The 23,055-nt window shown below is 41.0% G+C and overlaps 1 protein-coding gene across 1 annotated transcript in view; it reads left to right on the top strand.

The window, feature by feature from the left end:
* Nucleotides 1-23,055, top strand: part of UBR5 (ubiquitin protein ligase E3 component n-recognin 5) — a 672,040-nt gene that overhangs the window by 625,053 nt on the left and 23,932 nt on the right. Inside the window, 3 exon segments of the mRNA XM_029591836.1 lie at nt 1,428-1,512; nt 4,787-4,942; nt 15,045-15,158. Coding sequence (XP_029447696.1) covers nt 1,428-1,512; nt 4,787-4,942; nt 15,045-15,158 — 355 coding nt within the window.

Raw genomic sequence — 23,055 nt, 5'->3', positions numbered from 1 at the left:
AAGTCACCGGAGGAGAGCCATCGGGCAACCAACAGATTTATAGCTCTTCTGGAAAGCCTTGGATGGGTAGTCAACATAAACAAGAGCTCCCTACAGCCGTCCCAGTCGCTGGAATACCTAGGGGTCCAATTCGACACCCAAGAAGACAAGGTCAGCCTAACCTCCAAGAGAAAGGCAAAACTCCAGAGTCATCTGCAGGTCCTGCTGAGCGCCAGCCAGCCCATAGCTCGGGATTACCTACAGGTCCTCGGCCTCATGGCATCCACTCTGGAGGTGGTACCATGGGCGCGGGCTCATATGAGACCACTGCAACGCGCCCTTTTATCTCGATGGAGCCCACTATCACGGAACTACACTGTACCACCTGTCTCTACCGGCCAGAGTGCGGTATCAGCTACGGTGGTAGTTGCAGCCCGGCCACGTGAGCCGGGGGTCAAGAATGTCCTCCCCAACCTGGATTCTGCTCACTACAGATGCCAGCCTGAACGGGTGGGGAGCACACTGCGAGGAACTCACCGCCCAAGGGCGGTGGACCAGAGAAGAGTCAAGGTGGAACATCAACCGACTAGAGGCATGGGCAGTCAGGCTAGCGTGCCTGTGATTTGCCCACAGACTTCGCAACAGAGCGGTCAGAGTGATGTCAGACAACGCCACCACGGTGGCATACATCAATCGACAGGGCGGAACCAGAAGCCAACAAGTGTCCCTAGAAATAACGCCCCTGATGATTTGGGCAGAAGCAAATCTTCAGGACATCTCCGCCGTCCACATTGCCGGGAAGGACAACACGACGGCAGACTTCCTCAGCAGAGAAAGCCTAAACCCGGGGGAGTGGCAGCTGTCGCCCACAGCTTTCCAGATGATTGTGGATCAGTGGGGGACGCAGGGCATGGACCTATTAGCAGACAGGGCCAACGCTCAAGTACCCAGATATTTCAGCCGCAGGCGGGATCCGCTATCCCAGGGGATCGATACCCTGGTACAGCCGTGGCCTCAGGGACTCCTGCTATATGCCTTTCCTCCGTGGCCCCTGCTGGGCGCCATTATATGCAAGATTCAGCGACACAGAGGCCGGTCCGACATCATGAATCCGCCGCTGGTTATATGGCATGAACAGCTGAAGAGTGTATACAAGGAACCAGAGGGTATGGCATAGTATGTACTTTTTATTACAAGAAAATAAAACAAAATACATATATATTAAAAAAATAAAAGAGCATAAAGGAATAGAAACTAAAGAGGAAGCAACTAAGCCAAGAAATAGAAATTGGTATTTGGAAGTCCAGCTAGCTCTTACAAAAAGATCCTATTATTTTTCAGAGTGCTTTTTTCTGAATATGGCATTAAAACATACTGTTTTTTCTTCTGTGTGGTTACCTACAGATTCTCTCCTTTTAAGCATCTTCTTTTTTTTTTTTTCTTTTCAGGATTCTGGGCTTGTGCTTGCTGCAGAATGAACTGTGCCCTATCACATTAAATAGGCATGTAATTAAAGTATTGCTTGGCAGAAAAGTAAGTTCCCATACATCTTTCTGTGCATTTTCATAAATGTACATGTAAGCAATGGTAATGAAGCAAACCTTCTTTAAAGGGGCCATGCATGCTTATTAAGAGTTAAAAATACTACGGATGGCTTAATATGTTCTGTTCTGTTCACATCCCCACTTCCTTTCTGGCACCAATGAAGGAGAATTGTAGCATGGCTGCTGTCCATTTGACTGATCTGTTGATAAGATCAGGGAGCACAGTCAGCTATAGAAAACACATGCATTCGTTTTCATTTTCCAGATTTTTTTTGGTTTCTTTTTAAAGTGGATTGTGATGTTCACATGTAATAGGGGTGCCAAAACTAACACTAATTGGTGTTTCTGGTAATTAATGACCTTATACAACCATTTTTTATTATAGAAATGGTTAGGTAAAGGGTGCTTTTGGGAGGTTCAGAATGCATTATTGGTTTTCCCATTATTTCCTATGGAAAAAATAGTCTTGACTTTCAACCAACTTGAGTTACAACCAGCCCTCTGGCTGGTAGATGAACAAAAGTTCATCTACTGTGGACTGCTTAAATTAACTGTCTGTTGGCTTTAACAACATGATGAAATGCTTGAGTCTCTGATAACAAGCAACCATAATGAGCTATACAGATTGGATTTTTCCAGAGCTTTTGTGGAAAAGCTGCTAGGTGTGCACAGAGGTTCCCATGTGCTGCTGGACCTACTGCATCCCCATTTTTACTTTTCCTGTCATTGGAGGAGGATATCCTGCCCGACAGCCTTCGTTGCCATTTTGGGGTTTTTTCATTGTTTGTTTTCCTCTCGCTTGCCATTGTTTTTAAGGTCAGAATTTATTACACCTTTCCCTTTGTTTCCTTAGGTAGGCCATTGAGGCATTTTCTAAGTTCTAATTCTCAGCACTGATTTGCAGCTGAATACATGAGTTGCAGCTTCAGTTCTGTTGACCCACACTTGATGCAAATGGCTTAATCATATTTTCTCACTGTGCGCATCTATTACTTCAAAAGGTGTTTCTTTTGATTCTGTTCTCACACCAAGGCTGAGAAGCAAGCCAGTGACTTTAGAGTCCAAATTGCTCATAGAAAATGTCCCTACTGAGCTAAATATGTTCAGACCAACACCTCAGAGGCACCAAAGCCCATGCATTGGGCATGATGCTTATCATCGCATCAAGCAATTTGCCCTTGGTGACAGCATCATGTACTTTAGAAAAGACAATATTGATGTTGGTTTGGGTCTCCATCCCTGAGCTACTTTAGCATGGTTAAGAGTTGAATCTACCTCTCTGGCACACGTGGTCATACCTTCACTTCAGTTACAAATAGGTTTACCATTAAACTTGAATCTATACCTGTGATAGTCAGGCTGGCTTTTCCTCCAGCATCTCAGCCCATTGAGGAATCTGAGTCATAATTTGGGCTCTAATTATTATACAGTGGTCCCGTGACTTACAAACTCAATTGGTTCCAGAGGGCTGGTTGTAACCCAAGTTGGTTGAAAGTCAAGACTATTTTTTCCATAGGAAATAATGGGAAAACCAATAATGCATTCTGAACCTCCCAAAAGCACCCTTTACCTAACCATTTCTATAATAAAAAATGGTTGTATAAGGTCATTAATTACCAGAAACACCAATACTTCCCTAGTGTATTTATTTATTTATTTATCTATCACGTTTTATATACCGTCTTTCGGTTTCCCCATCACAACGGTTTACAAAGTTTCGATGTTTAACAGAGTTTCCAAAAGGTTATAAAATGTGCCTAGCCTACCAGAAACAACAATTTCACCTCCTCCACCAGTTCCTTTACAATATCTGCATATAGACTCTCTACCTGGGTAACATCAAGCTAAGTTGAGAGAACATTGCACAAATCTCATCTTTGATTGAGTTTCCTCACTCCGAAAGTCATCAAATCTTCACAAGAGAGCACTGTTCTGTTTGTATGCCACACTCTGAATGTCAAAGTGGCCCCTAACCCCTACACTAATACCTAAACCTCACCTTGAGTTACTAAGTGGGCCTCCCATAGAGAGATAAATACCTATCTAGTGTGAGGGCATTATGGTTAGTCTCTCTCTCTCTCATATATATATATATATATATATATATATATATATATATATATATATATTATGGTTGTAATTTGAGATCTGTTTGTAACTCAAAATTTGTTTGTAACCCAAAACCTTGAATGTTGGTTGTAAACTGAGCATTTGTAACCCGAGGTCCCACTGTAGTTCTGTTGAGAATGATTCTGATAAAAACTCCTCCTCCAGACCTCCCCTTGGAACTCTTTTCACAACTGGCAGGAAATCATTCCCCATGCTCAAGTTTGTTCAGAAGTTGGCCAAGGCAAACAGCACCTGTATTTGATACATCTAAGCAGGTGGTAGTAATATGCATCCAGTTTCTCCTTCAGGACACCCAGAAGAGAATTTGAGAGAAACACATACATGGGTGCATCTTCTCGGTAAGAAAGCAGGCCCACAATACTGGGCCTAAGCAGCTCCAAGATTCCACTGGATCCAGCTGCCTTGTTGTGCATAGTGTTCATGTCTCTCTAAATCCAAGAACCTGAGATGCATGCCTGTGAATCTTATTAGGAAGTGGTCTTTTTCCACTTTTTTTTTTTTTTTTTTTGCAAACTTGGCACTTATTTTTTGTGCCTCCCTCCACCAGAAGATATATTCACAGGTGCGGTAAGAAGAGCATTTTCATTTTAGTATGAAGGAAATGACTTCCTTAATGGCAACTGCTCTATGGCCTTCTCTGGCTGCTGAATACTGTTGAAACATAGAAACATGTCTGCAGAAAAAGCCCATATGGCCCATCTAGCCTCTCCATCCATTCAGTGAATTTAGCATTATAATTCCCATCACCTTCTTAGAGATCCCTTGTATTTATTCCATGCTTTCTTAAAATCTGATACTGTTTTTGTTTCCACCACCTCCACTGGGGGAGGCTATTCTGAGCATTCACTGAGCCCCGTTGTAAGTCCTCTCTCTGATATTCACTCCTAGACTCCCAAGCAAAGCCTTGTACAAAGAATTTAATGGTGTTTGGGTTTGTTGGTTTTTTTTGGCAATGCCATCAGAAGATTAAGTGGTGCCTAGCAGTGAAAAGTAAACTTGTCGACATGTTTTACCACAGTGTCATTTTAAATGCTTCATTTTAGTAATGTTGTACTTTAAGCAATCATCATATGTAGTCTTCATCCACAAGTTTTTAAATAGTTTGTTTAATATCTGTTTCTCTCTCTTTTAAGGTTAACTGGCATGATTTTGCTTTTTTCGATCCTGTTATGTATGAAAGTTTGCGGCAACTTATCCTGGCTTCTCAGAGTACAGATGCCGATGCTGTCTTTGCAGCAATGGACTTAGCATTTGCAATAGACCTGTGCAAGGAAGAGGGTGGAGGACAGGTATGTGCCAAAAGTGTAAACTTTATAGCTGATGATCTAAATGTGTGGGGTTTTTTAAATATAATCTTGGTAATGCCAATAGTCACTTTACCTTCACCAGAATGGACATTTACTATCACTCTGGTAAAGACCAGTACTTTGTAATATTTTTATTCAGTGACATTACAGAAATAATTCATTGATAGTACAAAAATCATAGTAACATCGAAGGTGACGGTAGATTAAAAAAAACATTTGGTGCAGCCAGCCTGTCCATTTATTCTGATCTAAATGGCTAAGGCTATATACCAGCTGCCAGCAGTAGAAACTTGGCCACTTATGGGATATCACTGCTTAAGTCATTTTTTAATCATTTTCCCTTGGCTTGCTACCAACTGGGTAGATGAGCAGACATTCTCATAAACTAAACAATACCAAACAGTAGTGAAACTATTGACCAAACATCCAGCCTATAGCCTTACTGGATGACACTCAACTGCCAGGAACCTGCCAACATCAACACCATTGGTTTTTGGGGAGTCCTGACCTGCTGGTATCAACCCAACTAATAAATAGGCAATTCCAAAGGATGTGACGCAAAATAGTATAATTGTCAGCAGGTAAGTATCTCTTGCCCCACCCAGTCTGCCCAGTTGCCTTTCTTAATCTCTGGTCATCGCCATCCTATGTCTTTACCAACTTTTTGTATCTGTCCTAGGAGACTTCAGAAACTTATTTTATAGACTAAGAGTGCCAAAATAATAAAGAATTCACTCCCTTAATTCCAACCTGGCTACCCCAAGGTCTGCAGTCTCACTAGGTTGTGTTTCCCTTATTTATCCCTTGTTTTCTCATCACCTTGCTGGATGATACCGAGACACTATCAGTTAACCAGCATCTTTAACAGAGTAGACACACTGTTAGGGAGGGAACAAATTAAAGTTGATTTAAAATAACTGAAAAGGACATCACATGGTGAAGTGAATGGGGTAAGATGTGATCTGCCCTACTTGGGACCCCATTTTGTTCCTTCTGCCCCATCTACTATGTATTCTCTCTAAATAGTTTTCAGTATAGGCAGATGAGCCTCTTGGCAATGTAAGAAGAGCATCAGCTGCAAGAAAAGTCTATCTGAATAGCAAGGAAAGATAAGGAGAGAGAGCAAGAGCAAAAACAACTGATCCTAAGATGGCAGTGACCATAGAAGAAACTTCATTGGAACTGATAAATGCTTCCATGATTATAGAGTTAACCTCTGCTGTGGTCGGTACACTGGACTCTAAATTTGAAAAAATGTATGGCAAACTGGAGGAAGTGTCTACAGCATATGAGAAGCGCCTGTCATAGGTGGAAAAGAGGGTGTCCAGCCTGCAGGATGAGTTGCAAAATTCTATGAAGGAGCTGAGTAAATTGAAAGTGGCAGTGCAAAAATATGACAAGCTGGAAGATTTAGAGAATAGTACACAAAGGAATAACCTGAGGTTAGTTGGTCTACCTGAATCTGTAGTAGAAAGGGATCTTCCCCAATTTTGGAGATGTGGTTCACTCAGGAGTTAGGCCTTGGTGATGAATATGGATAGCTGTTTGTGGAGCAGGCCCACGCAAGAACATGGATGACAGGCTACGAGTAGTAATAGCCTGAAGTTTGCTCAAAAAATGGCCATACTACAGCTAACTCTTGGAGGTAAGCAACTGTGACTGCAACAATAAAAATATACTTATTTTACAGGACTACCCCACAAGGATATCAGGGTAGCACTGTGAGTTTTCTCCATTGTGCTCTAAGCTACATGGCCTGGGAATCGTGTATTCATTATTGTATCTGGCCATACTCCAGATAATACACAACAAGGATGTTAAATGTTTCCAATCAGTGACTGAGGCTTAAGGATTCATCATAGAATTAGAGATGCTGAAGACCTTGCAAGTTATAGTGTGTGCAAAGCTGCCATGTGTGCAGAAATATATGGATGCTTTGTGGTTTATATACATTTTAGAAGGCCTCTCTCTGCATATGAAATAAGTAACAATTTTGTGAACAGAGTTCCTGATCAAATGGATTGTATGGTCTTGTTGCCTTATTTTTTGACTGCTCTTGGTACTGGACTTGGGATTGTTCTCCTTTGACAATTCATTTTGCATATCCAGGATGTTTGATCCACAGACCATATCTTTAATATGGATTCCTTACATTTAGCTTCTTGCCTTATCATGGAAGTGCAGTGAGGCATTCCAAGGCTCCCACTTCAGGAGATCAAGTGGAAATTTGGATTTCTTCCTTATTGTATTCTGCAGCTTCCTTATTCTGCTATATCTTGACTTATACAGCTTTTGAGTTTTTGTGTCTGAGCAATCATTTGTAAGCATCAGGTTATGCTTACTATGAAAATGGACATAAAGGACTATTAATGGCCACTGCAGTTCTTAAATATGGCAGTGGATGGGGTTAGTGGGTTCTATTGTATAAATATGTGGACTCTCTTTGCAAGCTGCAATGTGTATGTATTGTGGAAAGGGGGTGAGGGAGAAGGGATGGGAGGAAGCAGCTGGGGATAAGATGTTGGGAATGGTTAAGAGGTTATGGTTGGATGTCTATATTATGGTGTGTAGTTATGTCTTTCAGTCATGGTAAGAGTGGAGGAGTAGCTTAGTGGTTAGAGCAGTGGGCTATGAACCAGGAGACTAGGGTTTGAGTCCTGCTTCCACTCCTTGGGCAAATCACTTTACCCTCCATTGCCTCAGGTACAAACATAGATTGTAAGCCCTCTGGGGTTAGGGAAATACCTACAACACCTGAATGTAATCCACTTTGAAGCGCTGAAAAAAGTGCGAAAAGCGGAACATAAATCTAAATAAAATAAATGGTATGGAGTGCTGGAAGGGAATCTGGACTGAGGGGTTTCCTGCTTTTACATGAGCTTTACATGAGCTTTACAAGAGTTCCTAGCTTGTCACATGAAATTTGGGAGGAATTAACCCTGCAATTAAATGGCAGAAAATTCTTAGTGTTCTGACAAAACAAATGGCTCATGTGTTTTGGCAAGTGATCCATTTGAAAGATATTGAACATCATAAGCTTAAGTGTTGGTGGGTAGGAGAGATGAGATTTGCTTCAGCTGCTACTAAGAAAGTAGGGGTGGCTGTATTGGCCCACAAGTCAATCCTGCTGATAGTGAGACAGGAAATGATGAGGGATGTTTTCTGATTTTAATAGTTGACTTGATCACTCATTTTTTAAGATAATGAAATTGATACTAAATGCTGATAAAGGTCTGATAGTGGGTGATGAATTTAACTGTGTCCATGATCCAACTTTAGATAAATCCAGTGTTCATTCTGCTAATTGCCTGAATCCTAGGAAAGGTATACCTTTTTTTGTGTGACAGCCTTCAGATTGTGGATGCTTGGAGGGTTGACTTTGATTCCACAAATAAGTGGTGAAAAAGGCATTTTATAAATTGAAGATGGTCATGCCACTGAAACCACTATTGACAACTGGGTTGTTCCACACTGTTTTACAATCATTTCTCTTTGGTCTTCCAAAGAAGCACCTATGTGCCTCACAGCTGCAGCAGCATGTATTTTGACAGGAACATGTCAAATAGAGCATACAACACCTGTGCTCATGGAACTACATTGGCTTCCTGTTTGCAAGAGAGTGCAATTTAAAATAGTTTTGATGGTACATAAACTGCCACAAGGCAATATGTCATATGGATTGGTTGAAACTCTAAAGAGATATGTCCTTACTAGAACTATAAGATCTCTAAAAACAAATCTATTGATTGTACCTCCTTGGAGGGATTATAAATTACAAGTGACATATGAGAAAGCATTCTCACATATTGCACCTGTTTATATACACACATATATACACATATATATAATTGCCATATTGTTTGAGAGTTCTGTTTGCATCGGCAGCAGTAATTCTCTGGAGTCTGGGAGCACAAGTTTGGCCATACTTGCAGGCAGGCCCTCAGATCCAGATATAGCAGCAGTTGAGTTTGGCGCAGGAGACCATTTTTATTTTCACCTCAGAGGTGGCTATTTTGGCAAAACAGCCATCACAATTATATATATCCTGCGAGTCATTCTCGCCCATTTCTCCTTCCAAGCTAAGGCCTTGCATCCTCGGGAAGGAGGGCCAATTCTCCTGAGTGGGAGGGGGGGAATCAGTGCTGAATCTATGCCAGGCCCCTGCCCTTTCTACGGGATTTCTACCAAGAATTGTTCTTCTTTGGCATTTTACAATAGGCATTCTATGTTCATAGAGGCCTGTTGAAGGGGGCGGGGAGAACCCACAGCCGCTACAGGACAGGCCTCTGATCTGGTCATTTCAGCCATTAGATGTAGGGTGGCAATAACAGCCTAATTATTCACAGTGAGAGAGTACCCCCATGTCTTTTCTGTCATGTAGGATAACATGGATGTAGTCAGTCCTTAGAGGAAGGACAGGTTGCATCAGAGAGTGAGAGTGACTGTCTTCTGCCTATTTGTCAAAAAAAAAAAATCTGTCAAAAATCAGGTGGCCATGTCCCTTAGGATGTCAGTTTTCCAGGTTGTGGAGATAACAATGTGGGACTCTATTCTGCAAGGAATCCGTACATCATCTAAAGCCTTTCCTATTCGTTCAGAAATGCAGGGTATGCACCTAATGGAGTGGGACTCCCCTGAGAATAGTTCAAAGGGATTGAGGTTTCACCAGGCTATACTATTTTGCCACTGGATGCCACACATTGCCTTTATTCAGATGCTGTGGGGTGATGCCCTGGCTTTGGTGGATGCCTGCAAAGCAACTATTCCAGTAATAGGGGGCATAGCCCTCAAAGGTCTCCAGGATAGAAAGATACAGGTTCTATTGAAACATGCCTTTTCTTCCACGTCTTTATTGGTGCAGATCACTCTCTGTGATGTCTATGTAGCTGGGGCATGTGTGCTGGGTACAGTAGCTCCCTGAAAGGCAGGAGGTGGCTCATTTGGAATCTGGGACTGCCTTTCTGGACAGTGCCTTATTGGAATTGCTTCTAATTCTATTGCCTTGTCAATTGCAGCATGCAAGCTATTGTGGCTATGGCATTTGATAGCAGATATTTCCTCTAAAGTCTATCTAAGCAAGCTTATTTTCATGTGGAAAGTTGTTTTTTTTAGTGAGGACTTAAATAAGCTTATAAAGGACCTAGATATTTTTTTTAATTCCGCTTTTCACACTTTTTTCAGTGCTTCAAAGTGGATTACATTCAGGTACTGTAGGTATTTACCTATCCTCAGAGGGCTTACAATCTAATTTTGTACCTGAGGCAATGGAGGGTAAAGTGACTTGCCCAAGGTCACAAGGAGCAACAGTGGGACTCGAACCCTGGTCTCCTGGTTCGTAACCCACTGCTCTAACCACTAGGCTACTCCTCCACTTCAGGGAAGCTTCCGCACTTGCAAGCAGTGGTTCCCATTTTATTTGATGTGCAAGGGCATGGTCAGTACTCCATTTATTTTGTGATCCTAAAGAAGGGATGGTTCCTAGAGATCCATCCTCATTTTGAAAGGGGTAAACAGTCTTTGCATTTCCCATTTCAGCATTGAAACCCTCTGGTCCCTATTCGTGAATGTATGGCAAGATAAGTTTTTCTCTTCTCAGACTCTTTCTGTGGCTTACTTCCTTTTTCCCATCTGGGAAGATCATAGTAGGTTTTTCCATTTTTTTTTGACAGGAGTGAGTTTGCATCCTGGAAAAGCATTTTCAGTTCAGGGCACTCCCATTTTGATCTCGCCACAACTCCAAGAACCCTTTCCAAGGTAATTGTAGTGGTGGTAGCCTTCTTACGAAAGGAATCGAATATGGTTCATCCATACCTCAGCAATTGCTTAACAGGACAAAGTCCCACCGGGAAGGCCTTTATGGTATCCAGCATAGTTTTGCAAGGTTTGGGCTGGGTAATCAACTTTGCCAAGAGCAAGCTGTTTCTTCCCAGTCTCTGAAATACCTGGTATCTTTCATTGATGCAAAAGCAGGCCACATCTATCTGACACTGGAGAGAGTGGTTCCATTTGTGAGTCAGGTAGAGAAAGTTCTTGCTCAGAATGTTCCAAGAGTTTAGTATTATCTTTAGCTTCCAGGCTTCATGGCAGCCTCCTTAGATTTGGTTCAGTGAGCCAAGGTCTATAAGCATCCACTGCAGGTTTTCTATCTGTCTTGCTTTTCCCATCAATCTCAGGACTACAAAATTTGTCCTCTCCCAGGTTCGGGGAGGTAAAACTTCTCTTGAGGGTTGACAACAATGATATTGCTGAGGAGAATGAGTCTAAAATCTCAGTGAAAGCTTCTCAAAACACATGCAAGATTGTTAGGGTGAGGAGCCCATTACCAGGCCTGAGTTGCTTAGGGGGGTGGGGGGGGGTTTCTGGTCACAAGAGGACGACTCATGATCCATCAACAGGCTAGAAACCAGGTTTTTCAAATTGGTTTAGCTGCATTTCCTCCTCTGCGTCTCCTGTCCTTGATGAAGAAAATGGCAGTCCAGGTATTCTCTGAGAATGCTATGACAGTGGCTTATGTGAGCAGACAAACACCTGAAGTCTTGGGGTCTCCAAGGAAACAATCCTTCTAATTTTCAATGGGTGGAGTAGAATGTTCTGAAATGTCTATGACTCATATTGCAGGACTGGGAAACATCCAGCCCATCTATCTTTTCAAAGATGTGTTGGTTCCCACAGAGTCTGAGCTCAGCCAGGAGACTTTTTTAGAAGATAGTGGATGAATGGGAACTTCCTCATTTAGTCCTAACATCAACTTACAAGAATGCGGAAGCCCTTTGGTTCTTCAGTTATTACTGGAAATGTAGCTTTAAAGGGATAGGTATTCTGATCCAGCCCTGATCAGAGTGACAGCTGTTAGTGCGTTTCCTACCTGGCTTCTGTGTTTGCGGACCTTGAGAAAGATAGTGAAACAGTTTTTGTGGGTCATTCTAATTGTTCTGGATTTGCCAAGCTATCCTTGGCATGCAGATTTTGTGAGACTAGATTGATTCTCTCATACCATTCTTTAAGGGATCAAGGTCTCCTAAATCAGGGTCTGATTCTCATGGATGGTCCAGCTCCATTTATATTATAGCCTGGTACTTATGTGATTGCATAGTAAGGGCTTTTTTCCTCTTGGTAACATTTACCCTGTTTGAAGGCCTGTTAGAATGTCCTTTTGATTGCTTATGTTTGAGTCTAGAGTCTGAATCATGCTCTAGGGCGCAAGATCTGTTTAGCTGTAGCAGTTGGATACTTCCAAAATATTTACCTCCTTTCAGAGAGGGATAGATTCAAGTTTGATCCCAAATTTTATGAAATTTCAAGTGGCTGATGTTTCCTGTTATAGATGGGGGTGTTTTTCATTTTCCTCCATAGGGTGTAATTTGTTTGACCTCCTTTTAGGTCCTTGGTCCTTCATTGAGTCCTTAATTTGGTTCATAAACATTTAGTGGGCTTACTGTGCAAGCCTCTTAAAAGTGCTTTTCTGTAGGTTTTATCGCTGAAGATGATATTTCTGGTGACCATTTGTTCAGCTAGAGGCATTTCTGAATACAAGCTTTGTCTTACAGAAATTCTTTTCTGGTCTTCTCATTGTTTTCGATGTTTCATAGACCAGTCCTGTTTACCTAGATTGGTTTCTGCGTTCCACTTAAATCAGACACTGTCTCTACTGGTGTTTACGAGAGGGGAGAGTTCAAAGCAAAGAGAGATCAGTTCAGTTATTGGATGCCTATCAAGTTCTCCTTGGGTATTAACCAGTCTCTAATCCTTTTTTCTAAAATCTGACAGATTATTTTAATTGCAGGGCTTCATAAGAGTGACACAGGGGAAATGCGAAGACCATTGTTTACCTCTTTCAAAGCCTCTTTGGCTAGATCAAGAGTGGGTAACTCCTGTCCTCGAGAGCTACAAACAGGCCAGATTTTCCAGATATCCACAATGAATATTCATGAGATATATTTGCATACAATGGAGGCAGTGCATGCAAATCTATCTCATGCATATTTCATTGTGAATATCATGAAACCCTGGCCTGTTTGTGCTCTCAAGGACTGGAGTTGGCATTCCCTGGGCTAGATGGTTTAAAAGACAATTTTAAAAAAGAAGCAATTGATTCAGCTTCTTTATTGAAAGGTCAGCAGCCTCTGGAGGTCCTTTGGACAAACTCAGCAAAAGCTCAAATGTCTTCTTGGGCGGAGCTTTCACTTACTCTGGAGGATATTGGTAAGGTGGTCACAAGGTCTTCCTTACATCATTTCACTAAACATTTCAATCTAGATGTTCATGCAAAAGAGGATGCAGCCTTTAGAGCTGATGTTCTTAGGATAGCCCTACCCTCCTCCTTCCCAGATTAATTGGACTTGGGTACTTCCCACATGTCTGGACTAATGAAGCAAGAAGATAAGGAAAGAGAAATTTAGTCTTTCTTGATCATTTGCTTTCCTTGAATCCTGCTACACTAGTACAGGACTCTCCCAAGAAGCTGGGCCTGCACAGTCTTTGAATCAGTGACCTCAGTTTACAGAGGTTGCGTCAACCAGATGTTTACTACTTTTCCTTTTTCTTTTTCTTCCTCTTCATTTATCCAAGAAAAGTTTGGAAGGATCATTTCTTTGGAGGATCCTTTAAGTGTTTTAGAGTTTGAATCTATTATTTTTTTCTTCCATGAATTTGACATGAGAATACTGGCTTTTTGCTGGAGCTGCACAATGGTAACTACCAGTGATGATGTCCTAGAAAAGGTGTGTTCTCTGTCTCCATCTGCTAGTTGGAGGAGAAAACCCACATGTCTGGGCAGGTATAGCCAAGATTCAAGGAAAGGAAATTATCAGGTAAGGATAAATTTCTCCTCGAGGTACTTCAGCCTAGCCTAACTTAAATCAGTTATGATGAAATGGTTGTATAACAGTATATTGTCTCCAAAAAACTACCTAAATCCTAAATTATGATATTCCAATGACGCTCAACTACACAATCACCAGTGATTAAAGGAAAGTGACCATCATACTAGGCATTATCAAAATGATTAGTATACTATAGACTTTGCCTTGTATATAATCATTTAGTCACTCATATCGATAAATGGAATGGAATCGATAAATGGAATTTTTTTTGAAAATTTTTTTAAATGCAAACTTATTTAAAAGTCCATATACGAATTACTTAACTTGTAGACATTCGATAGTTCCCATGCCACCTTTTTTTTATGCTGGATTGTCAATCTTCTTTACGCTATCCATGATACTTTCATCACATTTTATTTCGATTTTTTTTAACTTCCGTTCACCTCAACTGGAACATTGAACAGAGGTTGAGGTGAACGGAAGTTAAAAAAATCGAAATAAAATGTGATGAAAGTATCATGGATAGCGTAAAGAAGATTGACCATCCAGCATAAAAAAAGGTGGCATGGGAACTATCGAATGTCTACAAGTTAAGTAATCCGTATATGGACTTTTAAATAAGTTTGCATTTAAAAAAATGTTCAAAAAAAAGGGGATGGACATTCCATTTATCGATATGAGTGACTAAATGATTATATACAAGGCAAAGTCTATAGTATACTAATCACTTTGATAATGCCTAGTATGATGGTCACTTTCCTTTAATCACTGGTGATTGTGTAGTTGAGCGTCATTGGAATATCATAATTTAGGATTTAGGTAGTTTTTTGGAGACATTATTTACTACTTATCCAGCTTGAAAGGTTGATGGTATTTTCCAAGTTGCACTGTGGTTGACTCATGTATAACAGTATATACCATAATGCCATGAAAAAGTTTTAAATAAGTTATTTAGCTTTGTATTTCAGGGATGGTATACAGTAAAAACCCCATATAACAGAGGTACATAACTCTGGCTGGCTATCATCTCTGCCTTCCTGCCTAGTGATCAAGTAGATTCCTGGATTATTTTCGCATTGGCCTAAAGTGAAATTAGAATTTCAGATACTGTTTTAGCTTTAAAATCCAAAATTTTTAAAATAGTACTTTGGCGTAGTTAGATATTATTGGGTTTCTTTTCTTTTAGTTTAGGCAGCTACTGCTTTCTTGTTCTGTGCACACTAGCTTAAGCCCTCTCTGGTTTTCTTCACTTTTGTTCTTAGGTTGAGCTTATTCCTAATGGTGTAAATATTCCAGTCACGCCTCAGAATGTTTACGAGTATGTCCGGAAATACGCAGAGCACAGAATGCTGGTGGTCGCAGAACAGCCTCTACACGTAAGTACTGCATTGTTTTATCACATTGTAAATAGATGGCCCATCCATTCTGCCCAGTTATTGTGGAGCTTACTGTTAAGGATACAGTATATCCCAGCTGCCAACTGTAGAAGCTTGACTGCTTGTAGGATATTGCACATGCTCCAAGTATGTTTTTGTGGTCTTCCTCAATAGTTCTTTACTAACCTAAATAGATGGGCATACAAGTTCAATGTGCAGCAGTGGTCAAAAATTCAAATAAAATGTTAGGAATTATTCTTGAAAAATACAAAAAATTGTTTGGAGCGATGTTGTGACCAGATCTCAAGTGTCTCCCTCCTAGCTGTCTAAATTCAAGAGCAGGAATATAGGGCTATCTAGTGAAGTCCTGTGGGTCTCTACACTCTTCCCCTCCCACACAAACATTTTTTTATGTGGACAGGACATGTACAAAATTACCATTTTTTTTTTCATTTACAAGACATAAACACATTACATAGTGGAGATGGTACTGACACCTAGTCTAACCATAAGGGGCGTGCATTCCAAAAGGAGCCTATGACCTGCGTAGTCTTGAAGTCCTAGGGTTTTCATTGTAACACTTATCAATCAAGTTACATTACCATTACAAATACCACACACACTTTTACTGTGCATTTATACTTTAACCCCTAATAATTCTCCATGGGAAAGAATCATATCTAAACTGGATGGTGGGAACCATCCCATGTAGGCACACCTTCCTCCATTCTCCTGGGGGGAGAACATTACCAGTGGGTCATCATCCACCATCACTTAAGATTAAAAAAACAAACAAACAACTGTTCCTCTTCTGGCCACCAATGGGGGGCATCCTACCTGGCAATGGGTGTGCTAGCCTGAATCCCATGCCTATAAACATTGTACCAGCACATAGAAATAACATGGCCAACAGGGAGCTGCTTGTATCCCAGTTGACAGGCACTCCATGCCCGGCTTACAAATACAAAACTTTACACTTTATCATTAAAATACAAAAACTTATCCAAATACACTTTCTACTGAGATATGCAATAGGGCAAATCTCAGAACCACCTCTTGGATATCTATGGTAAAGATCTCCACCACTTCTCCCCGCATTCCTCACACAAGACCTGTGAAAGGAAAATTTACTTCTTCATAAGGCACAGAGGACAGGAGTACAGGTGACATAATAAACTTGAAAAGAAAAGATAAGTTAGCAGAAATGGGCAGGATAATTTAGTGTGAGGTCTCCCACCTAAAGGGAAAATAAATAGTTAAGTAATTGGCAATGAAAAGAATCAAAGTACATCACTTTTTTCAAAATTTTTGAGCATTTTTATATATTTTTTTAGAATGGATATTTTTTCCAATGGAACCAAATTTTTTTTACGACAGTAACCACACACTCTATATAAGGATAACAACCATAATTCATAATAACTGTTTTAACTAGACTGTAAATGGTCTTCTAATCTTCGAAGCCGCTTGACTAGCTGGGGCAATGTAGTTCCAAGATGAAATCCTCAATGACACAGTCCACACTCCTATGAAGGGACAGCTAACAGTCTTTGCTAGGATCAATTCTTCAGCCTCACAAGGCTCACTGGAAATTTGTCTGCAAAATAACACAGACAAAACAACACAAAAACAATCCAGTCTTCAAGAACAACTGGACTCTAGAACAGCTCTGGAACATGGATGGCAATTACTGTTCAGGCTCTTCTTGTTCTTCCTCTTGAGGTCGAGCCTTCTCATAATGCTCTGGACTCAGTTTGGTGACATCACCCCATTGAGTAGGAGTCAGTTTATTTTTTTCGTTGTGCTCCATTCCTCATCTGGTATATTGTTATGTGCTTGTAAACATTTTGGCCCATTTTGAGGTCTTCCACCTTCCTATCCAAGGATCTCTGGTAGTCCAAATGCTCCCTCACTCCTTGAGGATCTGTAACATCTTTAATAATGCACTTGTCTGCATGTTCTGCCAGCCAAATGTCCCTGTTCTCTTCCATAAAATTCATTACATAAACTAGGACATATGGATATTGGAGCCCAAACATAGCTGAACTTTTTTCCAGACTATATGCTCAGCCTGGGGAGCTCTGTACAAGGTTTTCACATCCTCCACCTGGCTGGGGACCAGCCAGGACTGGTTAGCCACCACCAAGGGAGCTGGTTGGTCAAACATCTCATCTTCCACTAGACATTTGGGAATTCCTGAGACATCACTCGCTGCCGAGGATATTGTCTCTTCTGTTCCTGATGCTGGTGAATCACTCAGGGGTATGACCCCCACCAGAGGAGATGGCTGAGCTGGACTTTGTAATGGAGGTCTCCAAGGCCATCTGACACAGCTCATAGTAGCTCTTGGGTCCTTTGACAAGTAGGTTAACTCTCAGGCTTACCACGAAGAATTGTTCCCAAGCCTGCCTTGGACTTACTGCCATACACCACTCTCTCTGGTGAGGACCCCAAGAAATTCCCACTTGGCCTTATTGTCCTGATGATTTTGAGCTCTGGACCACTCGTCTGATTATCAGCCCCAGCACTGGGTCTTACGTGGTACTTTCACCAGACCTAGTCCTACGGACTGTCTCCTTGGTCATGCAGGAGGCTTGGCTGCCAACAGCTAGGCGGCTTAAAGGGCTTTCGTCAGCAAGGCCTGTCCTTGGCCCAGAATCCTCATTGTACTGCTGGCACCTTCTGCTCAGGCCTGGAATTGAGCTTCCACCTGATTAGCCTATGACCCAACTAAGCCTGATGCTATTACTGGTTCCGGTATGTCCTCATCAATCACCGCCTCCACAATTACATCCGGGTCTTCTCTGAAGTTGAACACCTGGCCCTTTACTGGTTTGGGCTTAGTCTCGGGTGGTTGGCTAAGTTGTTGCTTTGGGAAGGAATCCCCTCTACTGGTAGGGCCTTTAGCATGTTTAGTGCTGCCTTTGCTGCTTTCTTCCAACCCAGCTTTTGAGGACTGTCCTGCCTGTCTGTGGATGACAGCACAGTCAAAAGCGCTGGTAAATGATTGACCCCGCCCCAAGGAATGGATACTCCCGGGCTTGCAGTGACTTTCATGAGCAAGGCCATTAATATAAGTGTGCTTTGGGCTTGAACAAGTTGGCAAACACTGAGATAACATTTTATGTGCTGAATTTCAGTACACAGTTTTACTGTGTAACTTATTAAATCAGACCTTCAGAGTGGTAAAAATATGAAATAGTTTGCCTGCAGTAGCAGAAATTGTTTCAAGACTGAATCAGTTCAGAAATTAATTGGATAAGATTTAGAGTAAAAATCATAACAACATAGCAGTGATGGCAGATAGACCAAATGGTCCATCCAGTCTGTCCAGCAAGTGGCTTATGTTAGTAAATGCCACATCATGCAGTTTACTCCCATGCATTCTGTTAAGAGTAGCAATTACCATGCTGTGCAGGTTATTCCCCAGGCAGAAATGTTACATCTAGATTTGACATAGATTGCCCAATTTCTTCATTTCCAACCTCAAGCCTTTAGGGATCCGCAATGTTTATCCTATGTCCTTTAAAATCATTTATTATTCTCGTCCATGCCATCTCCTTTGGGAGGGCATTCTAGGCTTCCACCACCCTGTCCGTGAAGAAATTTTTCCTGACGGTTCTGTCATCCCTCCTGGAGTTTCATATCGTAACCCCTAGTCATACGGTTTCCTTTCCAACGGAAAATGTTTGATGTATTTGCATCATTAATACTTTTCAGGTATCTGAATGTCTGTAACATATCCACCCTGCTACTCCAAGGTATACGTAATTAGATCCTTTAGCCTCTCCTCATAGGTCTTCTGAAACAGACCTCACACCATTTTGGCCACCTTCCACTGGACCCTTTCCATCCTGTCTCTATCCCCTTTGAGATATAGTTGTCAAAACTGAACCCAGTACTTCAGGTGAGGCTTTACCAAGGGCCTGTACAAGAGTAATATCACCTCCTTTTTTCTGCTAGTTATCCTCCTCTATTCAGCCCAGCATCCTTCTGCCTTTAGCTACCACTAAAGCCAGAAGGATGTCACATTGCTTCGCTGCCTTTATATTGCCAGACACAATCACCCCAAGATCCCTTTCCTGGTATATTCACATTAGCCTTTTGCCCTTTATCACATACAGTTCTTTTGGATTACCACACCCCAAGTGTATGATTTTGCACTTCTTGGCATTGAATCTCAGCTGCCAAATTTTCAACACATTTCAAGTTTACTTAAATCATTTTTCATTCTCTCCACTCCTTCAGGCATGTCCACTTTGTTGCCGATCTTAGTATCATCCACAAAAAGTCAAACTTTTCCTTCTAACCCCTCCACAATGTTGCCCCAAAACTAATTCTTGAGAGACTCCACTTAACACCATTCTCTCTTCAGAGCAGATTCCATTTACCATTACACATTGCCTCCTTTCAGTCAACCAGTTTGTAATCCACTCCACCACCTTGGTGACCACACCCAAACTTCTCAATTTTTCACGAGCCTCCAATGCAGAACGGTATCAAAAGTTTTGCTGAAATCCAAGTTAAATCACGTCGAGTGCTCTTCCTTGTTCCAATTCTCTAGTCGCCCAGTCAAAAAAAATTGTCAGATTTGTCTGACAGGACCTTCCTCTGGTGAATCCATGATCCCTCTGGTCCAGAAATCCAGTGGATTGTAGATAGTGATCTGTCATCTCCTTCAGCAGAGTCTCCATTAATTTTCCCACTACCAAGATGAGGCTAACCGGCCTGAAGTTTCCAACCTCCTCTCTGCTACTGCCCTTGTGAAGTGGGAGCACAACCGCTCTGTTTCAATCTTACAGCACCACTCCCATTTCTAGTGATCTATTAAACAGGTCTTTCAGTGGACTAGCTGCTTCAGGTGGTAATTTAATTATAACACCTTGTTGTAACAAATCTCTAATTACTGGTCGAATATTTATTTATTTAGAGATTTTATATACTGCCGATCCATATCAAGATCACAATGGTTTACAAAAATAACATACATAATTTTAGAACAAAATGAGTACATATTGAGTGAAATGCTCCAATACAAATTAATCTGCCTACTACACATATAACGAATGATATAGGAAAATAGTATAATAGCTAGTACATTATGGCAATCAGCACATTATAAGTCATGTTTCATTGCATCTGTCCTACATGTTTTCAGTCCATAGAGCTCTCATCATTCATAGTATTGAAATTCCTTCGCTCTTTTGTTACATTTTATTCCTCATGTTTCAAATTAAAACTCTTGTCCTTCTTGATAAAATAGTTCTCCTACACTCTGTTGATTTTGAGTAAGATTATATACATTTTTCAACAGCCATGTTTTTCACTCACATTTAAATCTTTCTGTCTGGTATCAATTGTAACATCTCAGGTAGTGAGTTCCAAAGCTTTGGACCCACTATAGAAAATGCATGGTCTCTTACATGGGACAAATGTGTGCTCCGATTTGTTGGAACAGTCAGTAGACCTCTGTTTGGGATCTCAGTTCTCGCTGAGGTGTGCGTAGTTGTAATTTCACACCAATCAGACTGGAATTATTGGAATTAATTATTTTGAATATTAGCGTTAATACTTTGTAATATATTAGGAATTGTACAGTGAAATCAGTGCGGGTGTAATGTGATCAAATTTCTTAGTTCCTAATTAGAGCCTAGCTGAGGCGTTTTGTAATAATTGTAAAAGTTTTAAAAGACATGTGGGAAGACCCAATAATAAAGTTACAGTAGTCTAGGTTTGTGAATATGTTTGCAATACTGTACAAAAATCCTCAAAAGTTAATAAAGGTTTCAACCATTGTAATATACCCAACTTGGTGTATCCTGTATTAACTATTTATTGATGTGCTTTTTCATAGTAAGGTTTTCATCTAACTGGATCCCTGAATCACGTACTTGATTTTAGGGAGTATTTTGAAAGGTTTCCAAGTCCAGAACTGGTGGTTTAACTGTAGACAAATTTCTATTTAACCAAATTATTTCAGTCTCATTATCTTCTATAGCCTCAGATTTCAGATTGAATTATGGTTTCTAAGGCAACATCTTTGTTGGGTTGACTGGTATGTGTACTGGATCAATTTGAAAATGGCCACATCATTATTCCCTACAACCCATAAGGTCTCGGGAATATCTGAAAAATCAAAATCCATTTCTGCAGTTTGCAATCAGCCTATGGCAGCAGTTTCAGGAAAAGAGGAAGTTTCACAAGCAGAAATCTCTGCTGTGTTTAAAGCAGCCTGCACATCACATAATCTCTGCTCTGGTAGAAAGAGAAAAACACATTAGGCATGCAGAATATAGTGTAATGCAATTTGAATAATAAATCACGTCCTAACAGATTCATAGGAGAGGGACCTAATTGCACTGGTACATTTTCTGATATTGGTAGTGTCTCTGTAACATTGGCCAGTCTCACAACTTTGTTTACTAGTTGAAATTGGCAAGTGGGGAGCAGCAGCCATTTGTAGTGTAGATTGGCCAGCTCCGGTGTCTACCAAACACTGAATTGGGTTTCCAGAGGCTGTAAGGGACACCAAAGGCTCAGGCATAGGTGAGGGATGAATACCAGCAAGGGGAAGGGCCCTGACAGTTTCTGCAAATTCCTACGTGTTATAGGGCATGGCCACTACATTAGGAGTATATTCAGGAGCAGTAGGTGAAAGATACTGATGGGGTGGAGGTGGAGGAGTTAAGGCATGCATTGGATCATCAGGACAGTCTCTGCACATGTGTCCTGGTTTATGACATGAAAAACAAATAATTTCCTTTTTACCCCTTGTCAGGGGAGCTCCTATTCCTCCATTTTCTCTCCCTCTACCCCTACTTTGTCCACATTTTCCTCGTGAGTAATCTAATTGATTTATTTGGAGGGCCATCAATTTAACAAATTATGCAGATTTGACAACATTCATTTGCTCATAACATGCCTTTGGCTGGCTTTTCAGTAGCCCAGACTTTGGCTGGCTTTTCAGTAGCCCAGATAATGCATGCATTTTGCACCTTCTCGTTAAGTTTGGGGGGGCAACCCCATATAAAAATAACTTGTCAAGGCTGCCTGATTTGCTTCACTAGTAGGATCTGCTAGTCCAGAATGGGCCATAAATATATCAGTCCGCCCTCTTAAATAGTCAACTGGTTCCTCTTTATCTGACATTTTCCATGCATTTAATTTTGTCCAATCTGTTTTGGGGGAAAAACGTTGTAAAGCTGCTTCAAATAAAGCATCAGTATCATTTGCAGTAGTATGGCTTGGATTGACTGGAAATGGTTCTGTCCACCTAGCTTTTTCAAATAAAGCTGTATGAACATCCCTAGGTAACACCAGAGTAAACAGCTGATGTATATTTTGAATTGTAGGCAAATACACATCAATAATTGCCCTCACTTCCTTGATTCTTTTTGGAAATTAGGCAAGGAATTTTAATGGCCATCCAATTATTTCATGGCCATGGCACATACACTTACTGTGCATAATTAGTAATTGGATTAGCACTGGGTACTATCCACAAAGGGTAGTTTCCAGTGTATGGATGTTTCTCTTTCACTGGACCTTTAGACGTCAAATGATTTTTTTTATGATATCAATCTGGATAATCAATTCAGCATCTGATCTGAGGGGTAGTAACTCACTCATGTCTATTTTTTTTTTTTTATTGTACGGTTAAGACCTTGTAGATAAGCTAAGGTTTGCTTCTATACTTCTTCTGATTCATCAGTATGAGGTCCTGAAGACCCTAGATATTTAAGGATCTTAGAATCAATCACTGGAGATGACAGCTAGTTTTCACTTGCTGCCTATAAGCCTTATCCCTGAGCCAGACCCCTGTTTATCATGATGTCCTTCTGATAAATGAAGATCACCAAAAGGGTAGATTGACAATGGGGCCCCTCCTCCAGTACCC

This window comes from Rhinatrema bivittatum, chromosome 2 (assembly GCF_901001135.1).
Source record: "Rhinatrema bivittatum chromosome 2, aRhiBiv1.1, whole genome shotgun sequence".
Taxonomy (NCBI): Eukaryota; Metazoa; Chordata; class Amphibia; order Gymnophiona; family Rhinatrematidae; genus Rhinatrema; species Rhinatrema bivittatum.
The sequence above is the reverse complement of the archived record's forward strand: the minus strand, read 5'-3'. Positions and strand labels throughout refer to the sequence as shown.